Source organism: Cyanistes caeruleus, chromosome 3, assembly GCF_971803275.1.
Source record: "Cyanistes caeruleus chromosome 3, bCyaCae1.hap1.1, whole genome shotgun sequence".
In the NCBI taxonomy this organism is placed as follows: Eukaryota; Metazoa; Chordata; class Aves; order Passeriformes; family Paridae; genus Cyanistes; species Cyanistes caeruleus.
Genome location: NC_141703.1, coordinates 90,836,008 through 90,863,092, shown reverse-complemented (window position 1 = coordinate 90,863,092; position 27,085 = coordinate 90,836,008). Strand labels below are relative to the sequence as shown.

General features: G+C 45.2%; 1 protein-coding gene across 2 annotated transcripts in view; it reads right to left on the bottom strand.

Annotated features, from left to right (window-relative positions):
* Positions 1 to 26,764, bottom strand: part of ARHGAP31 (Rho GTPase activating protein 31) — a 79,668-nt gene extending 52,904 nt beyond the window's left edge. Inside the window, exons 1-2 of one of the 2 annotated variants that reach the window (XM_086882846.1) lie at positions 26,499 to 26,764; positions 19,554 to 19,725 (exon numbers count right to left, since the gene is read on the bottom strand). In XM_086882846.1, coding sequence (XP_086738972.1) covers positions 19,554 to 19,572 — 19 coding nt within the window. In that variant the 5' untranslated portion in view covers positions 19,573 to 19,725; positions 26,499 to 26,764. Of the gene's footprint in view, positions 1 to 6,991; positions 7,757 to 19,553; positions 19,726 to 26,498 lie in introns of those variants that run through there. The other variant, XM_023941236.2, reaches the window with a different exon arrangement.
* Positions 26,765 to 27,085: the final 321 nt, after the last annotated feature.

Genomic DNA, 27,085 nt, shown 5'->3' with positions numbered 1-27,085 from the left:
GACCCAAGTCCCCCAGACAAATGGGGATCTCCCAGACTTGTTCATCACGTCTAGATCAGCCTGTGTTGTAATCCACCCCGTGCACTGCCAGTGTTTCATCCACTACCGCTGTTTCCCTGAAACTTCGAGAGCTGTGATACCACAAGCAGTGAAATCCCTACTCCTTGATTTCCTAGTTCAGATGAAATCAGCTGCTACCAACAAAGAGAAAACATTTGCTAAATCAAAATATGTGTCCTAATCTAAAATCTGCAGGCAAGATGTGATTCATGCGGTTTGCAGGGGGTGGGGGAGAAGGCAGGATCAAAGTGGGGCTCGGTGCATGCAAACCACACATCTGCCTCCTACAGTGCTCAGTAAGGGAAATGTAAAGCAGGAGGCAACATGCAAGAGTTCTCTGCTAATCACACAGTGCTAGCAATGGAAAGCCAATACAGAACAAGGAGCTGAGCTTGCAACATGAATGTTAAACAACAGTAACACTGTGCCACAGAGACACAAAAATCCAGGTCCCGGGAACCAGAAACAGATTGAGGAAGTAACACAAACATCATCCAGAACAAGAAGGAACAGCAAAGTAGCAGAAGCAAACAGATGGTGTCTGTTCCCGTTGTTCCCAGAGCCTTTTTGCTCTCACTTGTTGCCATAGAGGCTGGTATCTGGGACTCAAAATGTGATGCTCCACTTGTGAGAGCGGGTGGAGAAAATGCAAGAATTTACATTATTAATAATTTCCTCCACAGCATCCATTTTGGCAGCAAAGCTTCTCATCTCTTGTCCACCGGACATGATTTGGCAGACACTGAAAGGCCAGGGAGCTATCTTCCCCTCAAAGCCCAGCCTAGCTCCTCCACCTGCCAGTACATGTACTCAGCTCTCAGGATCCACTGCCACAGCTCTCCTTCACTGTGCAATAACACAGTCCCACTTCTTTTCCCCCCAGATTTCAGAGTTCAGTTGTCCCTTTTGCTCCCATCACAAGGATGAGGGGATGCAGCCTGAAATATCCACACAGCCTGCATGACTAGAGCCAAGAACAAGACCCCTCAGAGTGCAGGCCATGTGGCCACTGCATATCAGCAGTGTGAAAATGTAGATCAGACCACAGCCACACATCACACACAAAAAAAACAGGACTAAAACATTTCTGAGTCAGCCCAAGCAAGAGGCTGTTCTTGTCCTGTTCTCCTCCCAGCCCCTGCCGCTTCCTTCCTTGAATGGAGACAAGTGTTTGCATAGCCACAGAGTAAGGCAGGTCTGGAAAGAGATCTAGATTGAAGGCAATTTGGCTCCACAAAAAGCTTTCTTTTCAGCTTGATCAGTTCTTGAGACAGAAATCCCCAGTGCCACAGTTTCTAATTTTGAGAGAGGGATGAATGCAGCTCTTCATTCTTTTGCAGCAGATTAAATGAGTGCGTGGCATTTTCATTTTTCCAAGGGGACTTCAAAAAAAAAAAAAAAAATAAAAGCTTTGTCTTTTTTCTCCACTTTGCCTCTAATGATTCTTCAGCAGTTTTCCCAGGACTTCTTGCATGCATCACTAACCAAAAGCACCTACCCAAAAGTATGGGCACGTCTTCACTTTGAAACATCACTAAAGGAAAGGCAGCTTAAAAAAAATGTCCTAAGTGAAGACAAATGCAGCCTTGTGTGGCACCCATTTACTTGTGCTATGGACTTGCATGCACCCCCATGCTCATCCCAGCATGCTCCTATCCCAAAAGACATGCAAGAGTGAGGAAAGAAAGCCACAGGGCCCAGAAAAGCTGCCTCACATCTGTGTAGCAGGTTTAATGATTTGCTCCAAAAGGAGTCTGTTCTTGAAGCAAGAAATTTTTTTCCTGAGTGACAGGTCTCCTTATCTAGTCACATGTGGACAAGGCAGCTTCACAGTGAAACTCATGATGACAAAATCACACAGAGGACAGGATGCTTAAGGGGCTGTACTAAAATAAGAAAGCAGTATCCAAGCCCACTTTTCATTTGTATCCAGCACATTACTGCTGAATTATTGCTACTGCTTTCCCTCAGAACTACTTGTCTATGCTACAGCAAAATCTTTGCCTGCTGCAGCTCTCAGACACATTTAAGAACCTGCTTGTGGAGCCAGGGCTAGGCAAAGCTACCACGTTTTTGAGACCACTAACGCAAAATTAAAGCTTTCCTTATTCTTTCATTCAAATGCACTTGTGACAAGGCAGAAGCAGCCACTGCAGAGCCACACAGCTCAGGAAAGTGCCATACAGGCTAGCCATGTTGTTGTCTCCTTTCCCATACTACAATCAAGAGACTTGTAAGGGTTTCCTCAGCTGTCTACATTTGAAGCCAACTGCTGGCTGGCCTTGCTCTCTCTGCCATGGCAAGAAGGAGCCTCAAGTGGGGAGAACAAGGGAGTTGGTGGCTTCAAAATTTCTCAAACTAAATAGCCCTTTTTCTAAAGCAAGTAACAAACAAAGCCAATAGGCTGCATTAGATGAAGAGATAGAAAGTGTTTTGGGTGCTACAGGCTCAGGATGAGAGCCATTGAGGGAACTGTGGGGAGTGTGGGAGGGGGTTGAGGGGAAAAGCTGAGCTCACTGCATCCCAACCAGACAACATCAGGCAGGAAACAGATGTGGAAGAAACCACAGAGGGGTACAGCAACAGCAGAATTAGCTCTCCAGCAAATAGGGGAATCTCAGACACAGAGCTGACCTGTACCATAAAAACAAGGCATCAACTCTGAGATTTGGCTTTATGCAGACCAGGTAGCATCTCCTAACCCAACATCTAGACACCAGCATACCAAAAAAACAAAGGAAACAATTCAGGCTTTTCCCAAGTCCTACCTGGCTCTAAGCAAATGATGCAAAGGTAGGTCTGGATCGGTAGTGGCTCTGATGCAAAAGACTGGATTATCTTTTACCATCACAACCCAATTCTTGTAGATGCTGTGTGCATTTCCATTTTAAAAAGTGGAAGTTGTACCTGGCTGTAAACCTGAAATCCCAGCTTGAATCTCCCACAGTTAGAATCACTGGAAATATTAAACTCCCTTTTCATGTAGTTCCTCTCACGTTAACAGCTTTGACTCTTACAACAATTCTGTGATACAACCAGAAGCAAGACTGTTCTTTGTGACTGTTTTCTTAGGCAGTTCAGAGTGTCCTGCCCCAGCTAACGATGGTGCACAAACTTGTGTCTTGTCTTCTCTGCTGGCCCATTCGTCACCAGAAAATTATACTGTTGTTATTACAGGAACTGAGAGCCTGAGGTGCAGCTCCCACTGACTTCAGCAGAAGCAGCATGCATTTTTCTCCTCTGGAAACCAAGCTGGTTATCAAGAGGACAAAACATGACTCCAATGTTAAACCTTCAAGACTATTATCTGTTAGCCCATACATTTCAATAAAGTTTTGGTACAGTAAAGTGTTTTAGTAGAGGGCATTAGTACTCACATCCTTCTGCATGGACGCCTATCCATGTCCAAAGTCTGGGCATGGACACTGCTTTCTAGTGAAGCTTTTATATGCCAAAAGATCAGTGGACTCAGTGCAGGAAGTGACACAGGAGGGACTACGCAAAATTAGACAACTTTTCCTCATTGGTATTGCCAGCCATCATTCTTTCATGTCTGATGTGAGCGTGTCCTCATACACACTGCTATTTAAGCCATTGTTTGATAATTATGGTGAGGAGGAAGAGAAGTTTATTCTTCCCAAAGTTTCTAACCCTCTTACCAAAGAAAGACTTGAAAACATAACCCAGATGCACACTGAAGTTTTGGAAAACAGAGAGAGAGGACAAAGAACCCAGCATTGATTTTATGTCGTGGTTTTTGTGGCCTGAGTCATGATTTTAAATGCTTGTGTGCACTGATAGCAGTCTGCCTCCATAAGAAGTGTGACCAGTGTCTGTGTATAGACTGCCAGCAGGAAAAGGCCAAGTAGGGTCAAATGTGGTACTGACAGGAACTGACTTGAAACACAGTAAATTCAACACATCTGAGTTTCTAACCAGCCACCATGCGCATCTGCCCATCGCCACTGACCTCTGTCAGATCTGAAGAATCAACTTGGGCCTAAGAGCTTTGTACCACATTTTTGGCTCCTGAGCTGCCTCACTGTACCTGCTAAAGTCTTCCCATTTAATTATTTTTAAATACTCTGTAGTTCTGCTGCATTAAGTTCTTTCTAACAGAGGCTTAGATACGTGGATCTGGTAAGGAAGACAGCAGGATCTTTGGCTGTCTCTGAAGCGAACCCTAGCAAGTTATTAAAGAGTTAAATGGGAAGAGAGGAAATGCTGATACCTTTAGCAGAATATAATTCTCTCCACTGGAATTTGGCAACAACACAGGGACTAAGGTTCTTACAGAAAGCACAAGCTGCTCTTCAACAACCACAAGCATGTAGGGACTCAAGTTGTGCCTCTCCTCCACAAAGCATCGGACAAGTAGTGCAGCACCCCCTAACTGCAAAGGTCATGTACTAACCCAGAGGGAAAAATTCCGAATTGAATCGTCTTCACTAGCCCTGGCCATCCCCTGTGCTCCCTTGGCCAGCACCAGCAAAGCAGGTCTCAGCCTCTCCTTGCCTGTGCAGCTCCAGTCACACACAACAGCACTGCAGGATGGTGTAAAGCAAACCTGAGCACGGAAAGCACAATCAGTATGACTCACGTCCTGCCGAGCCCACAGCATCTTCTTTTCCAGTTAACCCTTCTGAGTGCATTTTAAAACCTGCCTTCAGAAAGGTCCACAACAAAATGTTTGCTGGACAGCTGCCAAAGTGCTCTCCTGCTCCTCATCACTCTCAGATACCATGAAAAGTCTTAGAACTTGTTTGCTTCTTAGTAGGGAACAACCTGAGCCTGCATCCCACCAGTTAAACACACAGCACTACGTAAAGCAGAGAGAAAGCTACAGCTTTATAAAGCTATATAGAAAGACTTTATAAAGCTCTATAAAGTTTTACCTATAAAACTTGTTGCTTACAGGAGCACTGACTTGTCACTGAAAATAATTCTTAGCAAGACAATTCAACTCTCCCCAAATCAACCATCTCTCATACCCTAAATGCTCTTCTAATTTGGTTGCAAGTTTGTGATGTCCTGGTGACATTCCACCTTCATTTTTTTCCCCAAAACATCACTTCAGCATTCTTGGTCATTCCTATTCATCCTGCAAGTTGTACAACCAACAAAGTTAATATTCTAATACTTTAATTTATTTTCCCCTTGTCCTGAAGAATTGGAATTTCCAATCTAACTTACACCCTTACCAATAAACCGACACCAACCAAGTCTTACATTTCTGGATCCCACAGCACTGGGCAATGGGATGTGCTACTGAACAAATAGCAGTACTGCATAAAGGAAAGGAACTTCCTATTCTCCCCCACTGCTCCTCAGCATGGAGAGATAAGCACATTGGAACTGTGAACCATGTCACAAATGAGATTTGAGAAAATGTTCTTCCTTCTTGGTCTCAAAAGATTATTTTTTTAAAAAAAATCTATGGGATTTTAGGTAATAGATTTTGCTTGTCTGGCCTAATTTCAACTGCACTAACTATGTTTTTGCCTTCAAAATCCCCTTCTGCTTCGAATGAATATACTGCCTGTGCCCGCCTTCCCTGTCCTGTTTTCCAGTGCTCCTGTAAACAGCTGTAAATAGTTCCTTCACCACAGAGGCTCATGGATGATTCCACTGGATGGAATTTATCTGTCTGCACCTCACACTGGCAAAGGGACATCAGCTCATTAAGTCTGTTATTTTTTTTGATGTTTCAATTCAGTTGTTGTTAAGAGCTGTATCTGTTAAAAGAGTCGGTACCTGTTACAGATGACCCACAATGCAGTTGAACCGCTGCTTTTCCCCCATGCCTAAATAAACGCACATATATAACATTTCATCTTAGTGATACATTTACTGCCCTCTTCACTGTGCAACGGAAAGTACTCCTGTTATGTAGTCCATCCCTCTGCCAGTGCAGTTCCACACTGCACTCCATCAGCCATGCTCATCAGCAAATGAAAGACCTGATTGTGCAGCTCGCCCTGTACAAAGCTGGCGTTGCTGCTACAAATTTTTGGGTTTTTTTTCTTGACATAGCCTGACATTGGTAAAATTGGTTAATTCAAATTGGAATATAATGCTAAACCTGGATCATAATGCTAACACCAGGGACGGTAACAGGCATGCAATTATTTTTTCCTCTTGCTAAACTGCAGGTCCTTCTGCTGGCCAAACTCACAACCACTTCTCTTGTCATCCAACCCACCTTAAAAAAACATGTTCTGCTCCTTCCCTCATCAAGGACTGACCATTTCAAACTCAGGAAGCCCTTATTTTATTGGAGTTACCTCTTGTCTGAGCTACTTTGTTCTCATTCAATACCTGGGAGCATGAAAGTCAAGGGAAGAAGGAGTGAGAGCAAACAGGCAGGGTGGTGAACACGTTAGCTCAGACGCCTCCTACACCAGCCCACCACACTCCACCCCATAACCCAGTCTCTGTCCGTCCAGCAGTCCAAGGACAACATGGGAAGAGTACTGGAGTCCAGTTCCTCCCTAGAGTCCTCCAAAATTCTAGTCTCATGGACTTCAGGTGGATTTTGAAATCCTGGAGGAGGCAACACTGAGCACAGTTGAGATCTCCAAACCTGACTCCCCAAAAAGCCTGTCCACAGCCGGGCAGGTGGGAGAGGGCACCACAACCGATGTCCGGCTGTCTTGGTACACACTTAGTAAGCCCTAGAACCCCAGCCCTGTCCTTTCCACACACACAGCACTACTCATGCAAGGCTCACGCAGATGCATCACCGATCTTCCGATCGTTCATTCATTGTGAGTAACGGGGCAGTGACTCCACTTCCCGGGGATAACTCGGCTCCAGGTCGTCTAACCCTGAGCTTTTGGAAAGGTCTGCTTTGCAGTCCTACTACCGGTGAGACCAGGGGGCCACGCGTTTGGCTTTCCTGCAAGCAGAGCGAGAGTAAAGAAGCATTTACCATCCTGCCCAGAGCTCTCCAGATACTCCGTCAGGTCGCAGCCGAACGCGCTCGCGGCTCCCTTCCTCTTGAGTTTCTGTTTGGCTCCCTTGTTCTTCATGAGGTTAGTCCCAAAAGAGGTTCACCCCCCTCCTGCCTTGCCCCCCTCCCCCCGGCCTCACGCTGGGCGACAAAATTCTTGCTCTTCTCCTCAGACCACCGCCCGTGTCCCGCTCCCAGGGAGCAACATCGGGGGTCCCGTACAGCGTCCGGCCAGAGAAGCAAACATTAATCCCCACCAGATGTTGGGCTGCTCCTGTGGCAGAAGAAGGTCAGGGCGAGAGGAGGCTCCACAGCCCGCAGCAGCAGCGATCATAGCCTGAGCCCAGCACGGTTCTCATCAGAGGCAAGTGGGTGGCGGATGGGTGCCCGCATCAGAGCTGGCAATTTGGGAGCGGGAGGTGGTGGGGGGATGTCTTTTAGGGAAAAGCAGCGCAATCCCGGGACCCTCCACAGCCACCTTCTGCGTTTCGCCAGTCGCGCTGTCGCCACTTCTAGCAGAAGGCGTCCCAGTCTGGTCGTCCTCTCTTGGCTTTCGGAGGAGACTGGAAGTTCAAGCGGGCTGATGAAAAGCGACCGGGGAAGAGTCTGCACAAGGCTCCTCTCTGGCTCCCCCCCTTCCCCTCCTCCTGCTTGGGACAGTCGCAGGAATGAGAAACCAGCTTCCTGTCCTGACTCCCGCTCAGTCGCTCTCTCCTTTCCCCCGTTTTACAAATCCTAGGATTATCCAGCTCAAAAAAAAAAAAAAAAAAAGCTGAAAGGAAGTTAGCTGAGGAGGGGGGCGGAGGACGCTTTTTGGCAGTGAAGTGCGTGTGTATGTGTGTCTGTGTGTGTGTGTGTGTGAGGCTGAGGGAAGGCGGGGAGAGGAGCTGGGGGACAGGGATGGGATGGGGGAGAAGAAGAGGGAGAGCTTGTCCTGCCAGATAACGGGGCTGTCCGGGAGGAAATCGCTGTGGGGCGATGCAGGCGCTTCCTGCTCTGCTCGCAGGGTCCTTCTCTGCAAGGCGCCTTCCTGCCCTCCAACATGACTCTGCCACTGCAGCATCTGCCTTCCTCTGCAGAGGTGCGGGCTGGAGCGGCTGAAGTGCAAGAAAGGGGACAGAGAGCTGGGAAATTAAAGAGGGAAACCTTCAGCTCCCTCCTCCCCGGCAAGCAGAAACAGATGCTGTCCGGGCGTCTAAGTTCACATACTTTTGAGTCAGCTCCCAAAAAAGGCTCCCCCTGAACAACAAAGGGGTTTAGATAAGGAGCTGAAATGACTCAGTACAGCAAGAAGGGAAATGGGACAGGTCTGCCTTCAGGCCCCGAGCCTTGTCTGTGTCATTGTCCCCTTTCACCCCACAAGTGCTTTTCTGGTCCAGTTTTCAGTACACACGTGTCAGCTCAAAAGAGCGGTTCCTTGCACTTACTTCACGTTTTTTTATCCCAGAAATTCAGATTTCTTCACAGGACTGGGTATGCCCACCAGCGTACCCGGGGAGGCAAAATGTACTCTCCTAAGGCTTCACTGACCCTTCTTCTGTGCCAAATGTAGCTGTATGGGTCTGGGTTACAAAATGAACGAACAAATGAAAAACAGGATACCGCAGCTTTTCACCAAAAATCAGGCCAAAGACAAGGAAAGTCGTTTTGGTTCGGAGGAAAACTGGCCAGGAAATGGTGCAAAGGACACCCTTAACCCACCTCCCTTCACAATCCTCAGCTCTGCACTCTCATGGGGCAGAGGAACCCGTCTGCAAACTCACCACCTCACTCATTGAGAGTAATTTTTCAGAGAAATCAAGCCCCTGTCTGAGATCTGACCACTGCCAAAATCAATTCAGGTTCTGTTGGTACGGTGACTAATTTTTCCTTCAGAAGTGTTGGATGTTACCACTTCATGCCTAAGAAAAAACACCAAAGGACCTAGTGAGGGACCTTGTACAATTACAGCTCCGATTTTGCAGTTTACCACTGCAATTAGCATAATTATCCCCATTTTACAGCTTGATGCCTGACGCGTTGAGGGGAAAATGATTTGCAGAATGTATCATAGAGATGTCTGGCCCGTCACCTCCCTGCCTTCTGCTCCCACTTGCAAGCTAAGGAGGAAAACTGAGCTCTCACACCAGACCAGTGCTTGTTCTCAGGAACCCTCATGAAACACTTAGAACTTCCTTGAATTTATTCTGAGCATCTCACAGCACCTTGATGTCGAGTCAGAGCATGGGATCCCTCCCTGCACCGGCGTGCCACCAAAGCCATCGCGTGCCACAGCGCATCCTGCCTGCCTGCCAAGGGCCGCACTTCACACAGCTTGCACAGACAACAGGACGCTCAGACCTGGATGCCTTGCCAGGCCATCCTCCCACTGTGACTGGCTGCCTTCTGTAGGAAGATAAAGCCCTGTCCCAGCCTCCTCAGGGAGGAGGCATGTCCTGCTGCAGTTGCCAGCCCTTTCACACACAGCTGAGTCTCCACACTGGACCAGCGGTGAGAGAACAGGTTCACCACGGCAAGTAACCACACCATCTTCTTTGAAGTCCCAAACTCCCCCCTTCAGCCCCCTCCCTCCCTCCTACCCTGAGCTAAACAAGATGTTTAATCTCACTGGTCTCCTCCGCTGCTCTACATCAGACAGAGGTCACATCACTAACAGGATGTGTGTCCACCTGTACTTTCATCTTGTAACCCTCCACATCACACTCCTGCCCCATCTCCGTTGCCCTCCCTCATCTTAGATATGGTTTCTCCACTCCCCTCTTGCAAGTTTATCCAAACAGAATGTCTTCCAAAGAGAATGTTTTCATTTTAAAATAAATAAATAAATAAATAATTTTTTAAAATATAATCACCCCCTGCATGAGTAAAGCTTCCTCATGTCACCAGCAAGGGATTTCTGGCCCCAGGGGCAATGGAGAACCCAGTGCAGCTTGAACCCCTTCCCCTCCCTTGGACAGCCCCGGTCCAAGGCTCACAGTGCCAGAGCATGGGCACTCAGCAGCACTGCTGGGTCAGCACAGCACCCTCACCCCGTGGTGGTTATTACAGGCCAGTAGTCATTTTCAGCTGGAAGCACCGTTTCTTGGTGCCACCTTTGGAAGGCATGGTGATGGGTCCTGCTGGCTGATGAACACTGCAGAAATCAAATGCTGCCATCTCATTTTGGTTATCTGTGGTTTGCTGCCCTGATCCCAGCCAGGACCCTGGACCCTGAGTATCCAGGGCCAGGCTGCAGGACCCACCAGCAGCCATCACCACCATGGTACTGTAGTGGGGAAAGCAGAGAGACTGCCACCCCCATGACAAGAAAAAAACAGTATTTGAAGCACAAGTACAAGGAAGAGAAGCTAGAAACAAAACAGGGAATATTCCCACTTTATTCACAGAAGCTCTTTCAGATGCTGTAGGTTTGCTGCCTTGCTGCCTTGTGCTGCTGCCCAGCTCCTCGTTCCCATGGAGGGAAGAGAGCTGGAGAAAGGAAATGGCATGGCAAGCAGGGTGAAAGAGGCGTGTGCTGCAGCGAGAGAAAGAAGAGAAAGAAGAGAAAGAGGAGCTCCAGGAGAGCTCTTGCCAGGCAGGCTGGGCTACAGGGCCTTCCCATCGCTCTTCCAGTGCCAGGATAAGGTTCAGCAAGAGGACAGAGGGGAGGTCGCTACAGGATTGCCCAGGGAGCCCGTGGCCAAGAGAAGGAGAGGAAGGAGGAGGAGGAGGAGGAGGAGGAGGAGGTCAAGCAAGGTGAGTGGGAGCCAAACAAGGGAGGCTTTACAAATAAAGCACTTCATATCGGAGCCTGAAATCAGTGCTGAGCCAAGGGATTTTTCTGAGGGAAAGAGGCGATGTTCTCCAGAGAGGAAAAAATACGAAATCTGGATTTGCGCAACCCAGGAGGCAGGGCAGGTCTCTGAACTAGTCTGAGTGAGCAGGGCTAAGGAGTAAGCCAGTGTCCCTCCTGGGAAAGCTTCACAGACAAGATCAGGCAAACTTGGAGAGGAAAAATTCTCAGGCAAGAATTATGGAAAGCGAAATGGAATTCAACATTGAAACAGCTGGAAAAGAAGGGGGAAATTCTCTCCCTCCTAAAAATAAAATAGGAAAAAAAAAAAAAAATGAGTGCAGAATAGGAGCAACATCAGGGCAAACTGGGATTCCCATAGCAGCCAATCTCCATATAGATTCCTTCCTCATCTCTGCCAACATGTGCAGAGTGTGGTAGTCAGCAGCCCTGCAGTGCCACAGCCCAAGTTTGGAAGCCATGACCCCCAACAATGACTTTAACTCCTTCCCTTTAACCTGTAAATATAGGTCAGGATTTTAAGTTAGTTACAAAAGCCTCCCTGTCAGCCACACGTTGATGCAGGAAGGTGAGGCACCCTCCCATCCCACTTCACTTCTGATCGGCGATGCCTCACCCACCCTTCGTCTTGAGAACGGATGTGGCGAGCCAGCCTTGTGTGTGTGAATGAACACAGCACGGATAATGATTTTACAGTTCTTTACCATTCTCTCTGTTCTCACAGACAAGGTATCAGTGACACCAGAAGCACCCCGAGAGCCTGGGGAATGAGCTTTGGCCATTAGGTCTAAGTATTTCTTCCCCTTCCACTAGAGCTGGGGGCCGTGGCTGAGGCGTCGCACAGGCTATTTCTGGGCACCCATCTCTCCCCTCCCTGCTGCATTTCCTTCATTGTGTTTGAGCTCTTTCCTATCTGTGGCCTTTAAATCTCCACCAATCTGCCAGGCGCCACTCAGCACAGAAAAGGGGGGAGGCAGACTCAGAGAGGGGGAGATCTGAACCCCTAAAAATAGCCCTGCCGAGTACGTCTGTTTTCCTGACACAGACGGTTCATTGTTAGACTCTGACACACCAGTTCACCCTCCCTCCCCACCCCTCAGCACACTCTCTTTCCTCTCCTGCCCCTCTCCAGAGCAGTTTCCTGTCTACTCCCATCTCTGTGGCCAAAGCAGGAGTGTATTGTGAAGCCAAAGGCTGTCATAGAGTCTTTTGTTTCCCTGAGCCCATTTTGGACCACAGACTATGGGGTTGATCCTTGTCACAGGGCACCTACCACTCTTGGTTCCTAATTTCACCCATTCCCAGCCACACAAACCCTTTATCCTCAGCTCTCCCCTCCCTTTTTGCCTTTCACCTTCTTGACCTACACCCTAAGATACCTTGTTCTGTGTGTATCTGCCCTGTGCAGCTGTTTTGTCAGCTACTCTGCAGATCCCAGCACCTCGGGTGCAAATGAAGGAGGCACCCCACAAGGCTCCTTGCTGCCTGCTCATGACATGGCAGCGTGACCAGGGCTACAGGGTTTAGTGGTGGACTTGGCAGTGCTGGGCTAACAGTTGGACTCAATGACCTTAGAGGTCTTTTCCAACCTAAATGATTCTAAGTACCCCAATATAACATGATATTCAGTACTGACTGTACAGAGCACAACTACAAAACATGCAACTGTGTTTTTAGCCAGATTGCCTGCTCCCACTGTTCACAGTCCTTTCAGAGATGTCTTGGATACAGAAAACACGATGAGGAGCATATCTCCATTCCCTTATTCAGAGCACAAACTTGTTTGAACCATGACATTTGCCTAATTCTGTGTTTGTCCAGCATCTGGCACAGCAGATCTCTAATTCTTGACTGGGGACTCAAACTGTTCGTTATTTAAACAACATAAAGACCATTACAGAAAGGCTTTATGTCTCCCTGTGTAAAACTCTATTGATAGCTCAGTATTATATGACAGTACTGTAAAACAAACATTCAGAGAAAAAAATCTGTCAGACAAGCCACACAGCTAGAAAAAGCTTCCTTCATCTCAGAGGCATGGTCTGAACCTCCTCCTAGCACCTTACCAGCAGGAGTGACCCATTTGGTGAGGAAGGAAGACCACAAACCTTCCACGACGGAGACATTCCAAAATCACAAAGGCCTTTTTGAGAGCATCCTGCCAGCAAATTTTGGAATAGCTTCAAAGATACAGCTGGCAACTTTATGCTGAGTACAAGCAAGGTAGTGTGTCACAGAGGTGATTCCTTCAACACATTGCCTCACTGCAAATATCAACAATAAGGATTCCCACCAAACCAGGAAATGTTTTTGTGTTTTTTCTGCCTGATCAGCTAACCAAAGAGGCCTACATAAATTTTGCTTAAAACTACATTGTGACTCTACAGCACAGCAGAAAGCCCAATCAGCTCCACCTGTGAACATGGGGAATGTCTTAAACATAAGGCCATTTCTCCTTAAGTCTTACCAGCCTGTGAATACAAGTGATTATCAGAATATTCAAGCACAGACTAGACATTTCTAGGAGCTGAGAAAACTCAATTGGGAAAGAAAATCCTGAGGAGATCTATCTATCTATCTATCTATCTATCTATCTATCTATCTATCTATCTATCTATCTATCTATCCCTTCAGACACCCCTTGCTTTGTCACTATGTGGCAGCTTTACTACCACAGCCTAAGAGACAGAAGCAGAGTTTGAAGTATCAATCTCTTCCTCCATATTTGCAACCCACTTCTTTTGTTGCAGTTTCCCCAGCCCTCTAGCCTATAAACATTGTTCTGACAGTAATGAAAAATCTGTTGAGCCAGAGGCCTATAATAAAATAAAAAAAAAAAAGACAAAAAACCCTAACTATTTAGTTTCTCCTGTCCTCAGTTCTGTACCAAACAGCATTGGTAGCACTCTGTGAAAAACCCCACATGTATAATTTCTGATTAGCCAAGCTCACCAGCCTGAAACCAGCACCCACTTCACTGCCTGTATTTCCACTTTCAGATGTACCTCTCTTATCCATTCTGCTAATCATGTTGCCACGGGAGAAGGAAGTTGTGGGTTAACCTGACTGCATAAAAACAGCAGCCTTGCATTATTTTAATGGTGTTTTGAGGCTAAGGGCTGAGAACTAATCTCTATTATAAGGACTAATCTGGAAGGGAGAAAAGAAGTGGGTTTAGGGGTTGACTCTATTTTCTCACTTTCTGTAGAATATAAGGGCTGTTTCATAATATTTATTTTTTTTTAATAAAAACCCCAACAAAAAGCTCAGGGGATGCTAACTATTTTAGGGATAAAAGCTAGCCTGCTATTTTTAAAAGTCACTTAAAACCTGACTTCTTTTATTCTGAGGTCGTCTCTTAATCACTTGCATGAATCATCTTTTGTATGAGAGACTTATATCTTGTTTTAGCACAAACTTTCAACTAAGATTCCTTTTATTGTGCCTGAACATCCAGCACAAGGATGAGTTCCTATGAAGAATCGCCAGCTATGATGGTGCTAGGACAATCTGCTGCTTCACACCTTCTCTCTAAGAGGGCAAAGCGTGGTTTGGTGGCAGGAAGGGGGAAGAAAGGAAATACAAGTTTGCAAAAGCCACATGTGCTCTTTGCAGACACCTCTAACAGGGGCTGGCAGCTGTGAGGGGCAGAGAGTGCTGGCAGCTGCATCAGGCAAGGCCAGGTGTTCCTGCATGTGGCAGGCTCTGGCACATTTGTTGTTTCTTATTTCTGTTCCCTGAGCTAAATCCCTGTAGGAAATGCTCTGGAGGGTCTGCACAAATGATCTCCTATTGTCTTCTCTGCAAAGCTGGTCATATTCCCTCTTCCTTCTTGTTTTTTCTTCCTGTCTCACACCACATCTCTCCTCATGGTCAGGCGTGCCCCTAGGTTAAGTGGAAAAACAACTTGCCTTTCTACTGTGCTCTTAAATGCTGAAGGTACTGAGCAGGAAAACCAGCTCTGTGAGGGGATTCCTTCTGCCTGAGATTTGAGTGTCCCCTTGCTCAGGATGTGTAAAATTAAAGCTCTCCATATACTCCCTCAGGAAAAGCCACATTTCTCCTTTAACACTTCCTTACCTGTGCCCTGGCTGCTCTAGAGGGATGTGTTTTCTGTGGGGATATGCCAAGTAAAGGAGGACGTTTTTAAACTTCTTTAGCAGACTTGTTTTCTCTCTTCCTTTGCTTTCAGAAATGTCACCAGGTCTGCAGTGCTGCCAGCAAAATTATTTAGTTTGAATCCTACAGAGTCTCAACACCTCCAAGCAAAGGTGATATAAAGTTATCTTCTTTCCATCACAGGTCAAAAGGGCTTGGCTTGCCTTCATTCTGACACCTCATTGCCCAAATCTGTAGTTCAGATTATTTCCTGACTCATGCTGAAGTTAGACTGGGTGTAAATTATAGCAGAAACTACTCAGAAGACTTCAGGCTAAAACCAGTTATATTCTTTGTGTGATTTGCAATTACTTACTCAGCTTAACAGGCTACTTTCAACTTTGATGGCTAGTGTAGCATCATTGTAGCTGGCCAAGAGGACTGGGACATCTAGAGAGCCCTCTCCTCTGGGGTGCCTACAGCAGAACTGGTGTCTTTTCTGTAGACTAGCAGAGCGGGTCTGTCATCTTTAGAGTAAGCTTTGGCTAAGAAGCCTGGCTCCCTAATGCTGCCCTGCTATATTTAGACCCTCTTCTGGTGTGCCCACCCAGTGCTGTTCCCCTTGTTTGTTTCCTACCAAACAATGAGACCTGAAAGAATTGCTTGGAAAGGGGCCAAAGCTCTTGCAAACGAAACTGTCAGGCAGCCAAGCTTTGCAATGGGCCCCTTGTAACGTACTGTACTGGGAAATGGGAAGCAATTCTGCCTCTTCACTTCAACCTTCCCCGTGGGCTTTTTCCTCTTGCTCAGAGCTCTGTGGTGTGGCCCTGCCCCAGGCACTGTCTTTGAGGAGGTGTCAGAAGACACGGGGGGAATGCCAAGAGACAACAAATCAGGATGGCAAGGAGCAATGTAAGGTCTGCTCTGTGTTCTCCCTCACCCCTAATCCTGTATTCCTGCCAGAGCACATTTTAGCAGCAGGTTGTTCCTGGAAAGCTTTTGCTATCTCTGCCCTGATTGTAGTAGAACATGTACATATAGGGTTACAGGTGTGCTCAGACGCCCTTCTCCCTCACCCCATTGTTGTTTCCTGTGCTCTTGTGGTGTTTGGCCATCATTCTCTGCAACAGCAGCACTGTAAGGGGAGAGAAAAAGCAGCCCCAGCCCTACTGGTGTGCAGAGCAAAAACAAGATTACTTCTGCTTGTTTTAAACAAATGGAGCCAAAGTAAAAAACAAAGAGGGGGGAGAAAACAAACAAACAAACAAGCCATACAGGGAGACGAGAGAATGAAAGTTTCTTTTAAGACTGAGAGGTTTGCCTGATCCATAGCAGCCTAAATGAGGAGAGCCTGGAAATCACAGATTTGCATCCAAAATGGATTTGTTCCATTATCTTAAGTTCCAACTTTGCTGCTTCTTTTGGCCCTCTGAGCTGAGATAACTCTAGCCAGAAAAGGACGTGTATCCCTAAGGGAGATTCCAGGAACATCCTTCAGCTGGATCAAGTTTGGGTTTTCCTTGAGACCCATAAGCACTAGAGAGGTTTCCTTGCAAAAAAAAAAAAGAAAAAAAGGATGCCAACATTTCCAGCTAGATAAGAAAGGTGCTGAGTACCAGAATGATAGCAAAATTTAGGGGAAAGAGAAAGACTAGCTAGAAAAGTATCTGCCTAAACCACACAGGCATCTGCCAGTCCTGCCTGAGAAGAGGGGTATAAATCTCTTTTGAGGAGGAGGGCAGAAGTGCAAGCAACCTCAGTGCCAGTGTCATACTCTCACTCCACTGATCACCCCATACACACAGTTCTCTGACAAATTTAAGAGATGCTGGGACAAATCCAGTGGTTTGAGTTATAGTTACATAGCATCTTTTTGTAACAATACCAAGTATTTCCAATTTGAAATTGGAAGCAACTTTTAAGAACAGCTTAGGACAATGCATGCTGTCAGGAAAAATGGAGCTGGGGCAAAACCAAGATAATATTTTAACACCATGGGCACACAACACTGATTCATGGGCTTTGTAGGACAGCAGTCTCAGGGGGAAACTTTAGGTGAATGGAGGGTACAGTGAACTACTCAAGTGCTAGAATTCATGTTTTCCAGATAAATCAGTAAAAGGGAGAAATTAAGCAAGGAGAGGCTGGATTTCAGACTGACCTCTAGCAGACAGGGTCTGTAGGATACAGCATGCATGACCCTACAGTGTTGCACTTCAACTCGTCACAGAAGAAAATCTGAGTAACTCAAAAGCTCCTAATAACACTGGGAATTGCCTTTGTCATAGGAGATAAGGGAGCTATTAGAAAACCCAGTATGTATTGGGTTTTCTGGATTGTAATATTATTGTCACACAGCAACTGCCCTAAAGTCCCAGCTCCGGGTGTCGGGGATTTTCTTGTAAGATGCTCAGATTTCAGGATAAACCACTACCAAAAAAGCTACAGCAATCATTAGTGTATAGAGAAATTTTAAAGACACAAACCCTAAAAACTTGGAAACTTTTGGATGTCAAGCTGAGAAGCAAAGGCCTGTCTCTGTAGGAGCTCCTGATTTAGTGCATACAGGCTGGACAAGAAATCTGTGATCTTGGTTTGTGTTGCAATAGAGAAGGAGGTTATTTCATACTTGCTGTTTATTGCAGAACACAGATCCACTGTGCTCAGTGACTAAAGATCATTTATGGAGCCTTAACAGTCAACAGGAAATTATATTCGCATTTTGCCAAATCACTTTATCATGATGCCATTTTGAAAAGACCGTTCATCTATTTCAGTGGTTGCTTAGGAGATGTGAGAGGGTTTGGTCTGCAGCCACATCCTTTTCTGACTCTCCAACATAGTCAGAAATCTGCAGCCCCTTAACTAAAAGAAAGCTGCTGGGCAACTGCTTGAACAGCCAGGGACATTTTGTGCTTGAGGTCCTTTTGTGACCTATTGTGGCAGCACAGTCAGGTGGAGGAAGTCCTGGGCTCCAGCTGAACATGAAACAGAAAAGGTTGCCAGCAGGGAGAATCAGGAGGAGAAGGTGGATTAATGTCATCCTGAGAAGCTCAGGGATGGCAGTGGAATGGCTGCTGAGGTGGTGCTAATTGTTTGAGGAACATGCAATAAAAACCTGCCTTTGGTGATCACAGAATGGGTCCTGTTCTGGGAGGAGCCTCTTGCAGAAACTTCTGTTTAGATGTGAAATGAGTAGGAGCAAATGGAGGACTGCTAAGGGTGCAGTCAGAGCTGGTTTGAATTTTTTTTAACTGTGTTTTTAGCTTTTAAATAAAATGGATCTTACTGTTAGAAAATGAAGCTGTTTGAGAAATCAATGGGAAATTTTGTGTATTAAAGGCCTAATCTCACATCAGCAATGTGAGGTAAGTCACCAGTGAAAAAACTAGAAAAATCTGCTGAAGTCCAAGAGCTCACTTCCCTGCAATTTGCAGCCTTTTTTTCTGGAAGTTCTGGGAGGCTTTCTTAAATTTATTCATTATTTATTATTATTTTGATTCAACAGCTACTGCTCTTATCAGCACTACAAAGTTCATAGCAAGTTGGAAAAGGAGGACTAGATTTCCTTCTTTCGTCTTACTGTAAGTGAGGCTGGAAAGGCTGAGCTCTATTAGCTTTAAAACTTGTATGACACATGAACCAAAAAGAAACAATTAAATTCACACCTACAGATACTATTTCCTTTCCTTGGTAAATCAGTTTTGTCATCTTCTATGTCCTGTACAACTACTGGGTAGCTCCATTATCAAGTAAAAAGTGGAATTTAAATGCTGTCTTTCTGCATCTTAATTGAATTCCAGTTCTTATCCAAAAATAGCTTGACACAAATCAAAGTAAAAAAAAATAATTATCACATAAATAAGCAAAGCCATTCGCTATTTTCTAACATAAGTAAATGCAAATTGTGGATTTGAATAAAAATGAGTGATTAGATTGTGCTATTTACATGTGCAGAGAGCCCAGTCTAGCAAAAAATTACCAAATTTAGAGGAAGGGTTATATTTAGTTTCAAATCAGGATGTTTTAATTACCAGCTAACAGGAAGCAACCTTTTTAGTTCAGTTTAGTTTTGTTTTCTGGTAATTTTTATGGAGTTTTAGAAATAACTGCAAATATGAAGAATAATTAATATAGATTACACCAATCATCCTTTTTTTTTTTTTTTTTTTCTATCTGATATTTTTAAAGCACACCATCTCAAACAGACATAATCATGAATCAGTTATGTGGAAACTACAAATGTTTTTCTAAGATACCCCAATTTGTGCCAGATCAGAGTTGTCTCCCTTTTAAACTATCTAGGCTACCCACAAATGAGTTTGAGCTAGATCATCTCTTTTCAGGTTAACCTATGCAATAAGTAACACAATGAGAAATTGCTCATTGTATGTTATTGCTGGCATTGTATGTTTTTGCTGGCTTTGTTCATTCTTTATGGCCAGAGAAGTGGATAGCAGTGGAGACCCCCAGCACTCTGCATGTGCTTAGCAGCCTCCAAACAAAAGAAAAAAGAATACAAAACATTGCTTTTTCTGTTCACTCTAGGCTAACACTAGCTCCTGCGTATTACAGTCATGTGAAGCCACAGCCACTCAATACCTGAGGGTTATAAACACTTTTTGAACTCACTGTGAAATGGCACAGCACCTGAGTACAGCTCTTGCATCAGGGATAGTGAGGCACCGCATTTCCAGGAGACCTTGGAGTCTCTGTCCTCCTGCTCTGCCCTTTCCGGGTACAAAGTTTCCCGTACTTCAGCTTTTCTTGCTGTCCTTGGGCTCCCAGAGCCCGTTTGGAGACTGCAGAACAATAGCAATTGCTGAAAATATCAAATGAGAGAAAAGAAAACATCTTGGTAAAACACTCACACACTGGGAGTAGGATATAAAAATAAGATGTGACAGCTCAGCTCTGGGGCCCCAGGATCTATAGGTTGTGGATAAAAACGGCTTCTATTTTTCTTCTAGAGTCTTACCTCTTGTTGTGCTTCTGAAAAATGCCAACAAGGAGACAGATCCTCTTTGTCATCTCTCCTAGGAAGTACATTCCTCCTGTGCCAATACCATCATACCTTCTATTACCATAAAACATTCTGGATCCTTCTCCCTTCTTTTATCTGGCTTCTAATCTCAGTGAATAATTTTGCCATAAATTGTTTATTCAGCAAATCTAACTTCTTTTTCTACTTTTGGAGTATCCCAGAGCAGATTGAAATTTCCTCAGGTTTTTTATTATCTTAGGCTATCTGGCAAGTTTTCTGCAATTTCTTCCTCTCGTCCACGGATTGACTGTGAACTTTGACTAGTTGTGGTTTCAGGCATTTGGGCCAGCTGTGACTAGTGAGATGTCATGGCCTGAGAAAAATCAAGAGCACAGTCTCATGCCAATGTTTGATTGTAAAAAGATCATCATTATTACTTTCAGGTGCTGTTAACTTTTACACTTACATCTTTCACGTAAGGGGGATGCTGAAGGGAGAAAAATTTAAGTGTAAGACTGCGTGCCATTGAAGGGGAGTAACTTTTTCATTATATTCAGAGCAGGCTATAGCCTCAGACATAAAATTCAGAGAGAGCAATGATGACTGAGAAGTTATATTGTCAAGCTGCCAAAAGCCGCTTCATTTCATTGCTATCCTGGGGCACCCTCGTGCTCTCCATGTCCTCATCCCTGCCCCTGATAATTTATTGTTTGGTTGCTGGAGGCAACTCTTAAGGCAAGTGGAGCAGGTAGTGACACAGGGATAACCCCAAAATGATCCTTCTTTTAAATACCGTGTGGGTGTGCATTGCCACAGCAAGGAAATCCCATGAAAGGGTGTCCCAGTGTTGGTGTAGTAGGAAGGAGGGCCCTTTGAAGGGAAGTGCTTGTCTTGGCTGGCCTTTGCTGTGGCGTGCTGGCCGCACCTTGCTCTAATGAGAGCTTTGGTGCAAAGCTCAGGCTTGCTGCTTGCTCCTGCCATCCCTGAGCTCCTTCGTTTGCCTTCTGAGTGAGGGAAGGAGAGGCAGGGGGTGGAGAGGAAAAGTGACATGGTTTCTTTGAACACTCACTGTCCAAGAGCCAGAGCACTTTGTGGAAAAAGAAGAAAACAAGGGAGGCTCCACCCTTTTACCACAGAAACATCTCAACCACATCCCAGACCTCGGCTAGCTAGAGATTTCTTCCTTGCACTGAGAAACAGAAAGGGAGCCAGGAGAAGTGGGATGTACAGGGACCCAGAGATATTTTTAAACGTGCTGGAGGTCTGATTGCATAGTTTTGGCCTGGTTTTGTTGGCACAAGGCCCTTTCTTTACTGGTTTGGATAGAGCAGGCTTGCTGAGGAGGCCCTCCTCATGTGTCAAGATGAAATTTTCTGGCTGGAGAGACAGCTTTGGGGACGAGTAACCAGATTCAGCAGCTTTCTTAACCATGCTTGTTCTGCAGCCTGTTTTGTCCAGGAGACCCTCCTCTCAAACCTGCTGCTCCATGTAGTAAAACAGGACTGCCAAAGAGGACCTGCTGTGGGCCTTGACACAATTCAAATGAGGACTTCAGGCCCAGGCAGCTTTTCCTTCCCACACAGCTCTTTGGCTGTCCCACTGCCAGAGCCTCCATCCCCTTTGTGGGGGACAGGCAGCCACCATGCCAGACCCTCTGTCCTTACACAGCTGTGCCTCGGGGCCTCTTACCAGCTTGCCAGCCACAAAAGAGGACCACAGGAGGAGGGAAATGAGGAGAAACCGATTAGAGACATGAGCCATGAGTAATCTTGGCGCGCTGAGCGTATGTGGAAATGAACAGGGAAAGAACTGAGGCTGTACTCGGGGGGGTGTAAGACACCACTGCTAAAAGAGAAGGTAAAAGCCAGATGATGAAATTCCTCCTGATTAAGCTGTTGAGGGAGGCTCTGAACCCAGTGTACTTGATCACTCTTGATCCAGTGGGAAATGATGACAAGGAACTGGAGGCAGGAGAGGCCCAGACACTTGCCCACACATGGCTGATCTCAGCCCATGTCATGCTGTGGTGGTGCGGTATGTTGTGGTGATGTGGGACATCCTGTGACACAACTTGTGACAAAGCCAAGAAAGTTTAAAAGTGCTAAAGAAGAAAAGCTTGGCTGTGTTTATTTTTGGTAGAAACAGGAAGGACGCCGGTGAGGCTAAAAAGAGCCCGAGCCATGTCCTTTCAGAAGCCTACATCTAACAAACTGTATTTTCCAAGACAAGGTAAAGGCAAGATCCCATCCTTTATGTTAACACCTTTCACTGAGAAACCATTCAGTTAGATGGGAATTTCTTCACCTCCTGTGAAGAAACAAGCCTCTCTGGGTGGTAAAAGAGCTGTCATTTACACCTGAAGGTAAGAAAAAGAAGCACACATCTGAGAAATCAAACTCATGGTAGGCAGGAGTTCAAACCTGTCCAGAATAACAGCACCATAGGCCTCTCCTGAGGAAGGAAACACAGGACTAGTAATTAACACTTTTCATTAGGGGCTTCAGCATGCAGCTCATCTGCAAGGGAGCCCTCCATCACTTCCAGATTAAGCTGCTTGAAGGAATAAGGTGCTCTTGTGGGTTTTGTTGCATGCAGGAGAATCCTTGATCCAAATGCTGATCATGATTTTTGTGCTTCGTGTATGAATGCTGCTAGAGCTGCAGTCCTAAACTAAGGACTCCTCAGTTTTTCTTGCTGATTTTAGTTTTCAAGCAACTAAATCTTGCAAGAGGGATCAAAGGAATAATATAGCCTCACTTTCTGGTAAGTTAACTTTTTCCCCTGTGGACCTACATTAATTTTTTCTTTATTAATGGTGCAAGCAGGTAGATTTATTTTTTGAACAAAATCATGGTTAGTAGCTGTTAGTATCACCTGATCCTGCCTCTCTGGGCAAAGTACCCCTTTAGAAATCCCTGTGTCGGCAGTAACTAAAGCCCCTTAAATCAATCATTTTTCTACCATTTTCCTCGGAAATAAAATTTAAATCTGCTCTGACACGGTTGCTGCAGCAGGAGCAGCACGTAGGGCCCTCCATCACTTGACACTGGAGGCATCTGTGGGATTTGGGACACAGTTTGACATCTAGTGGTAACGTGTGGTATAATCCCAGAGCTCATACAAGGAGTGCAAGGGCCACAGCCCTGCATCAGGAAAGGTGAAGTATTTGTTTGTGTGCTGCAGGTACAGCCACACATCAGTGTTATGTGTCTTCATATCCTGCACTCACTTTTAACCAAGGCAAAAAAACAGCTAAGAGTAGACCCAGATCACATTTTCATCCAGAAAAGAAACATCTTTTGTGTTTTGATCACCTTGCTTATGATTCCTTAGTTCATTATGCAGCAGCAGGAAAGTCTTAACACAAGTAAAATAACAGAAGATGTGCAAATAGTTAATTCTGAAGTCTGGCAGGAGGCTGAGTTTAAATAAAGTTGGGGTATTTCAACTTCAGGTTTGATTGGTGCCATTAATGATTGCGACCAGGAGAGTCTTCTTAGGTGTTCTGCTGCTAGGAACTAAATAATGATGTACTGATAGAAGCATTTTTATTAAAATAAAACATAGGGAACAGCAAATTATTCAGGTGATTTGAGCAGCAGCCCAAAGTAACAGTCCTGGTGCATTACAAAAAATTGGAAAGTGCTTTTTTTTTTTACTTCTCCACATTTCCTACAATCAGAATGGGGAAGTACCATAATCCCTTCAGAAACATGATTTTAGCCCAACCTATACTCAAAATCTCATGGGGAAATTGCATGCTGTCAAAAGTTTGGTCAATTTCTCAGCTTGGACTGCAAGAGTGAGCAGCTCCTTTGAGCTTTCAAGATCTGCTTCTTCCCACTGAAAGGAACCTATGCAGATAGAGAGTGGCCAGGCAGTTTCTCTGTCTGCCTGGAAACATTCAATTAATATGTGTGCAGGTATTAATAACAATTTACCAGGGATTAATTTGACCCACTGTGTATAGCTGCTGAAACGAAAAGAATAAATGTTAATTAGAAAATATATATATATACATTATATATATTTAAATATATCTAAATAGATAAGAGTTCTGAAGCATTTTTTCTCTTCTCTTAACTGCAGTCAAGCGCTCATCAGGGCAGGAATTATTTATGTCTGCCAGGAGGGTGCCACAAACATTTGTGGCACAAGACAAACAGGATTTATTCAACAGTGTTTCTTCTAGACACCAGGTACAACCACAGAAAGAGGAGAAAATCTAGCAGTAACAGGAGCATGGCCAGTGGCATCTCTAGAGTCTTCTAGTTGGTGGTGATTGTGAAAGAAAATTTTGTGGTCAATAATCTTACGCATGTGTAAGGTGATAGAAGTTCAAAGGAAGACTACCAAACAGGAACAGTGAACGATTATTCATAATCACAATACTACTATCAGTGTGAAAATACATAGAGTTCTTTTGAAGGGAGGGAACAAAAAATAGAAGAAATACAGCCATTACTTCATAAAAGACCTTGTTGCCCTCTCCTACATATCCCATCTTGGCCGTCAGCCTGTGTAGCTCTATGTCCATCTCCAAGCCTGGGAACAGCCAGTGAAATCCCCACTGAGGGATACTGCACAGGAATACAAACAGAAAATCTCGAAAATTTTTAAGCATTCTTTAGAAAGTGTATAAGTGTGTGTTAACCCATTATGAGTACTCATAAAAAGTTTCCATTAATATGTCTTTTTTTAATAACACATGAATATTTTGGAGAGTGGCAACTCAGATGAACACAGAAAAGCCTATATAGGAGAAAGCTGAAAATATAATGGCCATGTCTTTGATCTCCCAACACCTAACAACTAAATCTCCTTATCTTGTTCGTATGATCTTGATAATGATAACCAGTACTGCTCTTGCTTTGTGTGGTATTGTTCCCTTAAATATTTTTTACATTTTGCTGAGACTGTACATCATGTTAAAACAAAATGACAGGGAGAGTCTTTACTGAAATTTATAAAATACTGGTGGGGATGTATGGTGCTGTCCCCAAGGTAAGAAATGTTCTGGTCTTGGTCTTCAAAACAGGAGGAAGAAATAGGATTTTTGTCCCTATGTATGGGAGTTCTTCCTTCCAATTTCTCCTCCCATTCTGTCTCCTCTAACAGTTCTGCAGTCCTGTCAGCTGGGAAGGTGAAATTCTGAATGCTCAGGTGAGTGCTGGTTTCTGCTGTGCAGAGAGGGGATCCTGCTCCTGGTATTTTACACCACAAATCTCTCAGCCTTAAGGGCATGCTGTATTCCCTGCGCAATATCAGCCTTCTGTTCTCTTGTTCCTCAGCACCTTGCTCTCTCTGCTCCCATTCCTGCACATTTAAACAAACACCAGTTCATTTGCTGTGGAGAAATGGCTGAAAGAAGTCACATACCACAGTCTATCAGCAGCTCCGATGCCCTTTTGCAGACACAACAGAGCAAGGATTTCTGCAATCTGTTTCTGGGTACTGTTCCTATTTATCAGGAATGACTCTTCAGCTTAAAGCTTCCTGTTACTGCCTCAGTCCCTCTGAGCCCGCAGAGCCCAGGCAAGGCACAGAGCCAGGGTACACAGCAGCCAGTGACCACGACCCACTGTGCTCACAGCAACCAGCAGGAGCCCCAGCACTGCCACAACTTAAACACCGGCCAAACAGCCAGGATAGACCTGCCTGTGTATTCCTGGGCAACAGTTTCCTTCACAACCCGGCTCTCAGACACTCATTCTTTGCGGCAGTGCAGCTCAGAGGCAGAGCCCACGCTGGAGGAGCAGAGCTTTCCCTGCCCTCTGGCAGGTGCCCTCCTTACACAATGCCTTTGCAGAGCAAGTGCCATTCTTGCGCTAGCTGGGACCTGCACCCGCCACGTGCCTGACCATCCTTCCCCTGAGGTACCATCCTGCATCCTCGTTAAAGAATTAAACTGCAGCAGCTCCAGGGCTGGAGCTCAAAATATTTTTCCTGACAGATTTTCAAAGGAGATGTCAGGGGAAGATTCTTCTCCCCCAGCTGTGCAATGCCTACGTCAGACCTTGACATCTACAATATCTCTTTTTATAATCAGCCACAACTAACATGCACTTGAAGGGCACGGTTCATTTCTTTCTGCTGACTATAAAGGAGGGCCACAATGATGAGCCTAGATGCAAACATCTGCATTCAATCAAGGGAGGGAGATGAATTCCACCCCAGTGCCCAAAATTTTTGGAAGCTTTAAACATTTAACCCCATTGCTTAATATTCAGAAATTATTTCGCATTTTTTAGGCTGGAAGCATTTCTCTCTTTTTTCTGGCAAGCTCAGTCTTTCTCTTCTTGCATGCTTTAAAAAAACCAGAAAATCTTGGCATCATCTCAGACTAAAACTGTGGATGCTAGTTAATTGTCTAACAAAATTGATTGATTAATTTTTTATCTATCTATTTATAAAACTCTCTTAATGCTATGAAGTGCTATAGAAATGCCATGTTGTTGTCAATAATTAATGAAGTAACATCTGGTGGGCACAAAGATGGATCACTGTCCCACTAATAAGGGTACACTGTGTTAGTTTGAACACTATTTTTAGGTAAGTGCAGATCATTACAAGCCTTCACAGAACAGTTTTGCCTAAAGAATGGTCCTTACCTCAGAGCTTTTATTGTTGTTCTTGCTGCAGCTCAAATAAAATAGTAGCCCAACGCTTTGTTTTCATCAGGATTATTATAAATATTCTTCCCCCTTTCTCCATTCTGCTCAATTTCTGGAGCCACCCCAGCAACTGGAATACCTGGTCTCCTGCCAATGCTCCATCAAGCAGCTGTCCTGTGAGCCTCTCCAGTACCCTCCCCAAGAGGTAACTTCTGTGAGTGTGTGTGTGTGATGCTAATGAGATGCATGTGGCTCTGTTTGATAAGTTCAGAGAAATGTGTTGTGCGTTTGGGTTCCAAGCGATCCCTCCTTTTCAAGGCTGCAGGAAGTAAATCAGTCATGTTTTAAATGATCCCACGCTCCAGCTGCTGCAGATTTGGAAATTGTTAATGAATGCTGCTCACAGCGTTATCTGCTTGTGGCCATATGGCTCTGTGGGGAGAAACTTCCACCCCAAAGTAGTCTCTGCACCTTTCTGCCGCTCTGGCAGCGCCGCTGGAAGGTGAACATCGCCGGGCTGGAGGTGACAAATCTTCGGTAGCCAGTGCGTTGCCACCAGGCATGAGGGAGAATCTTATTTTTAT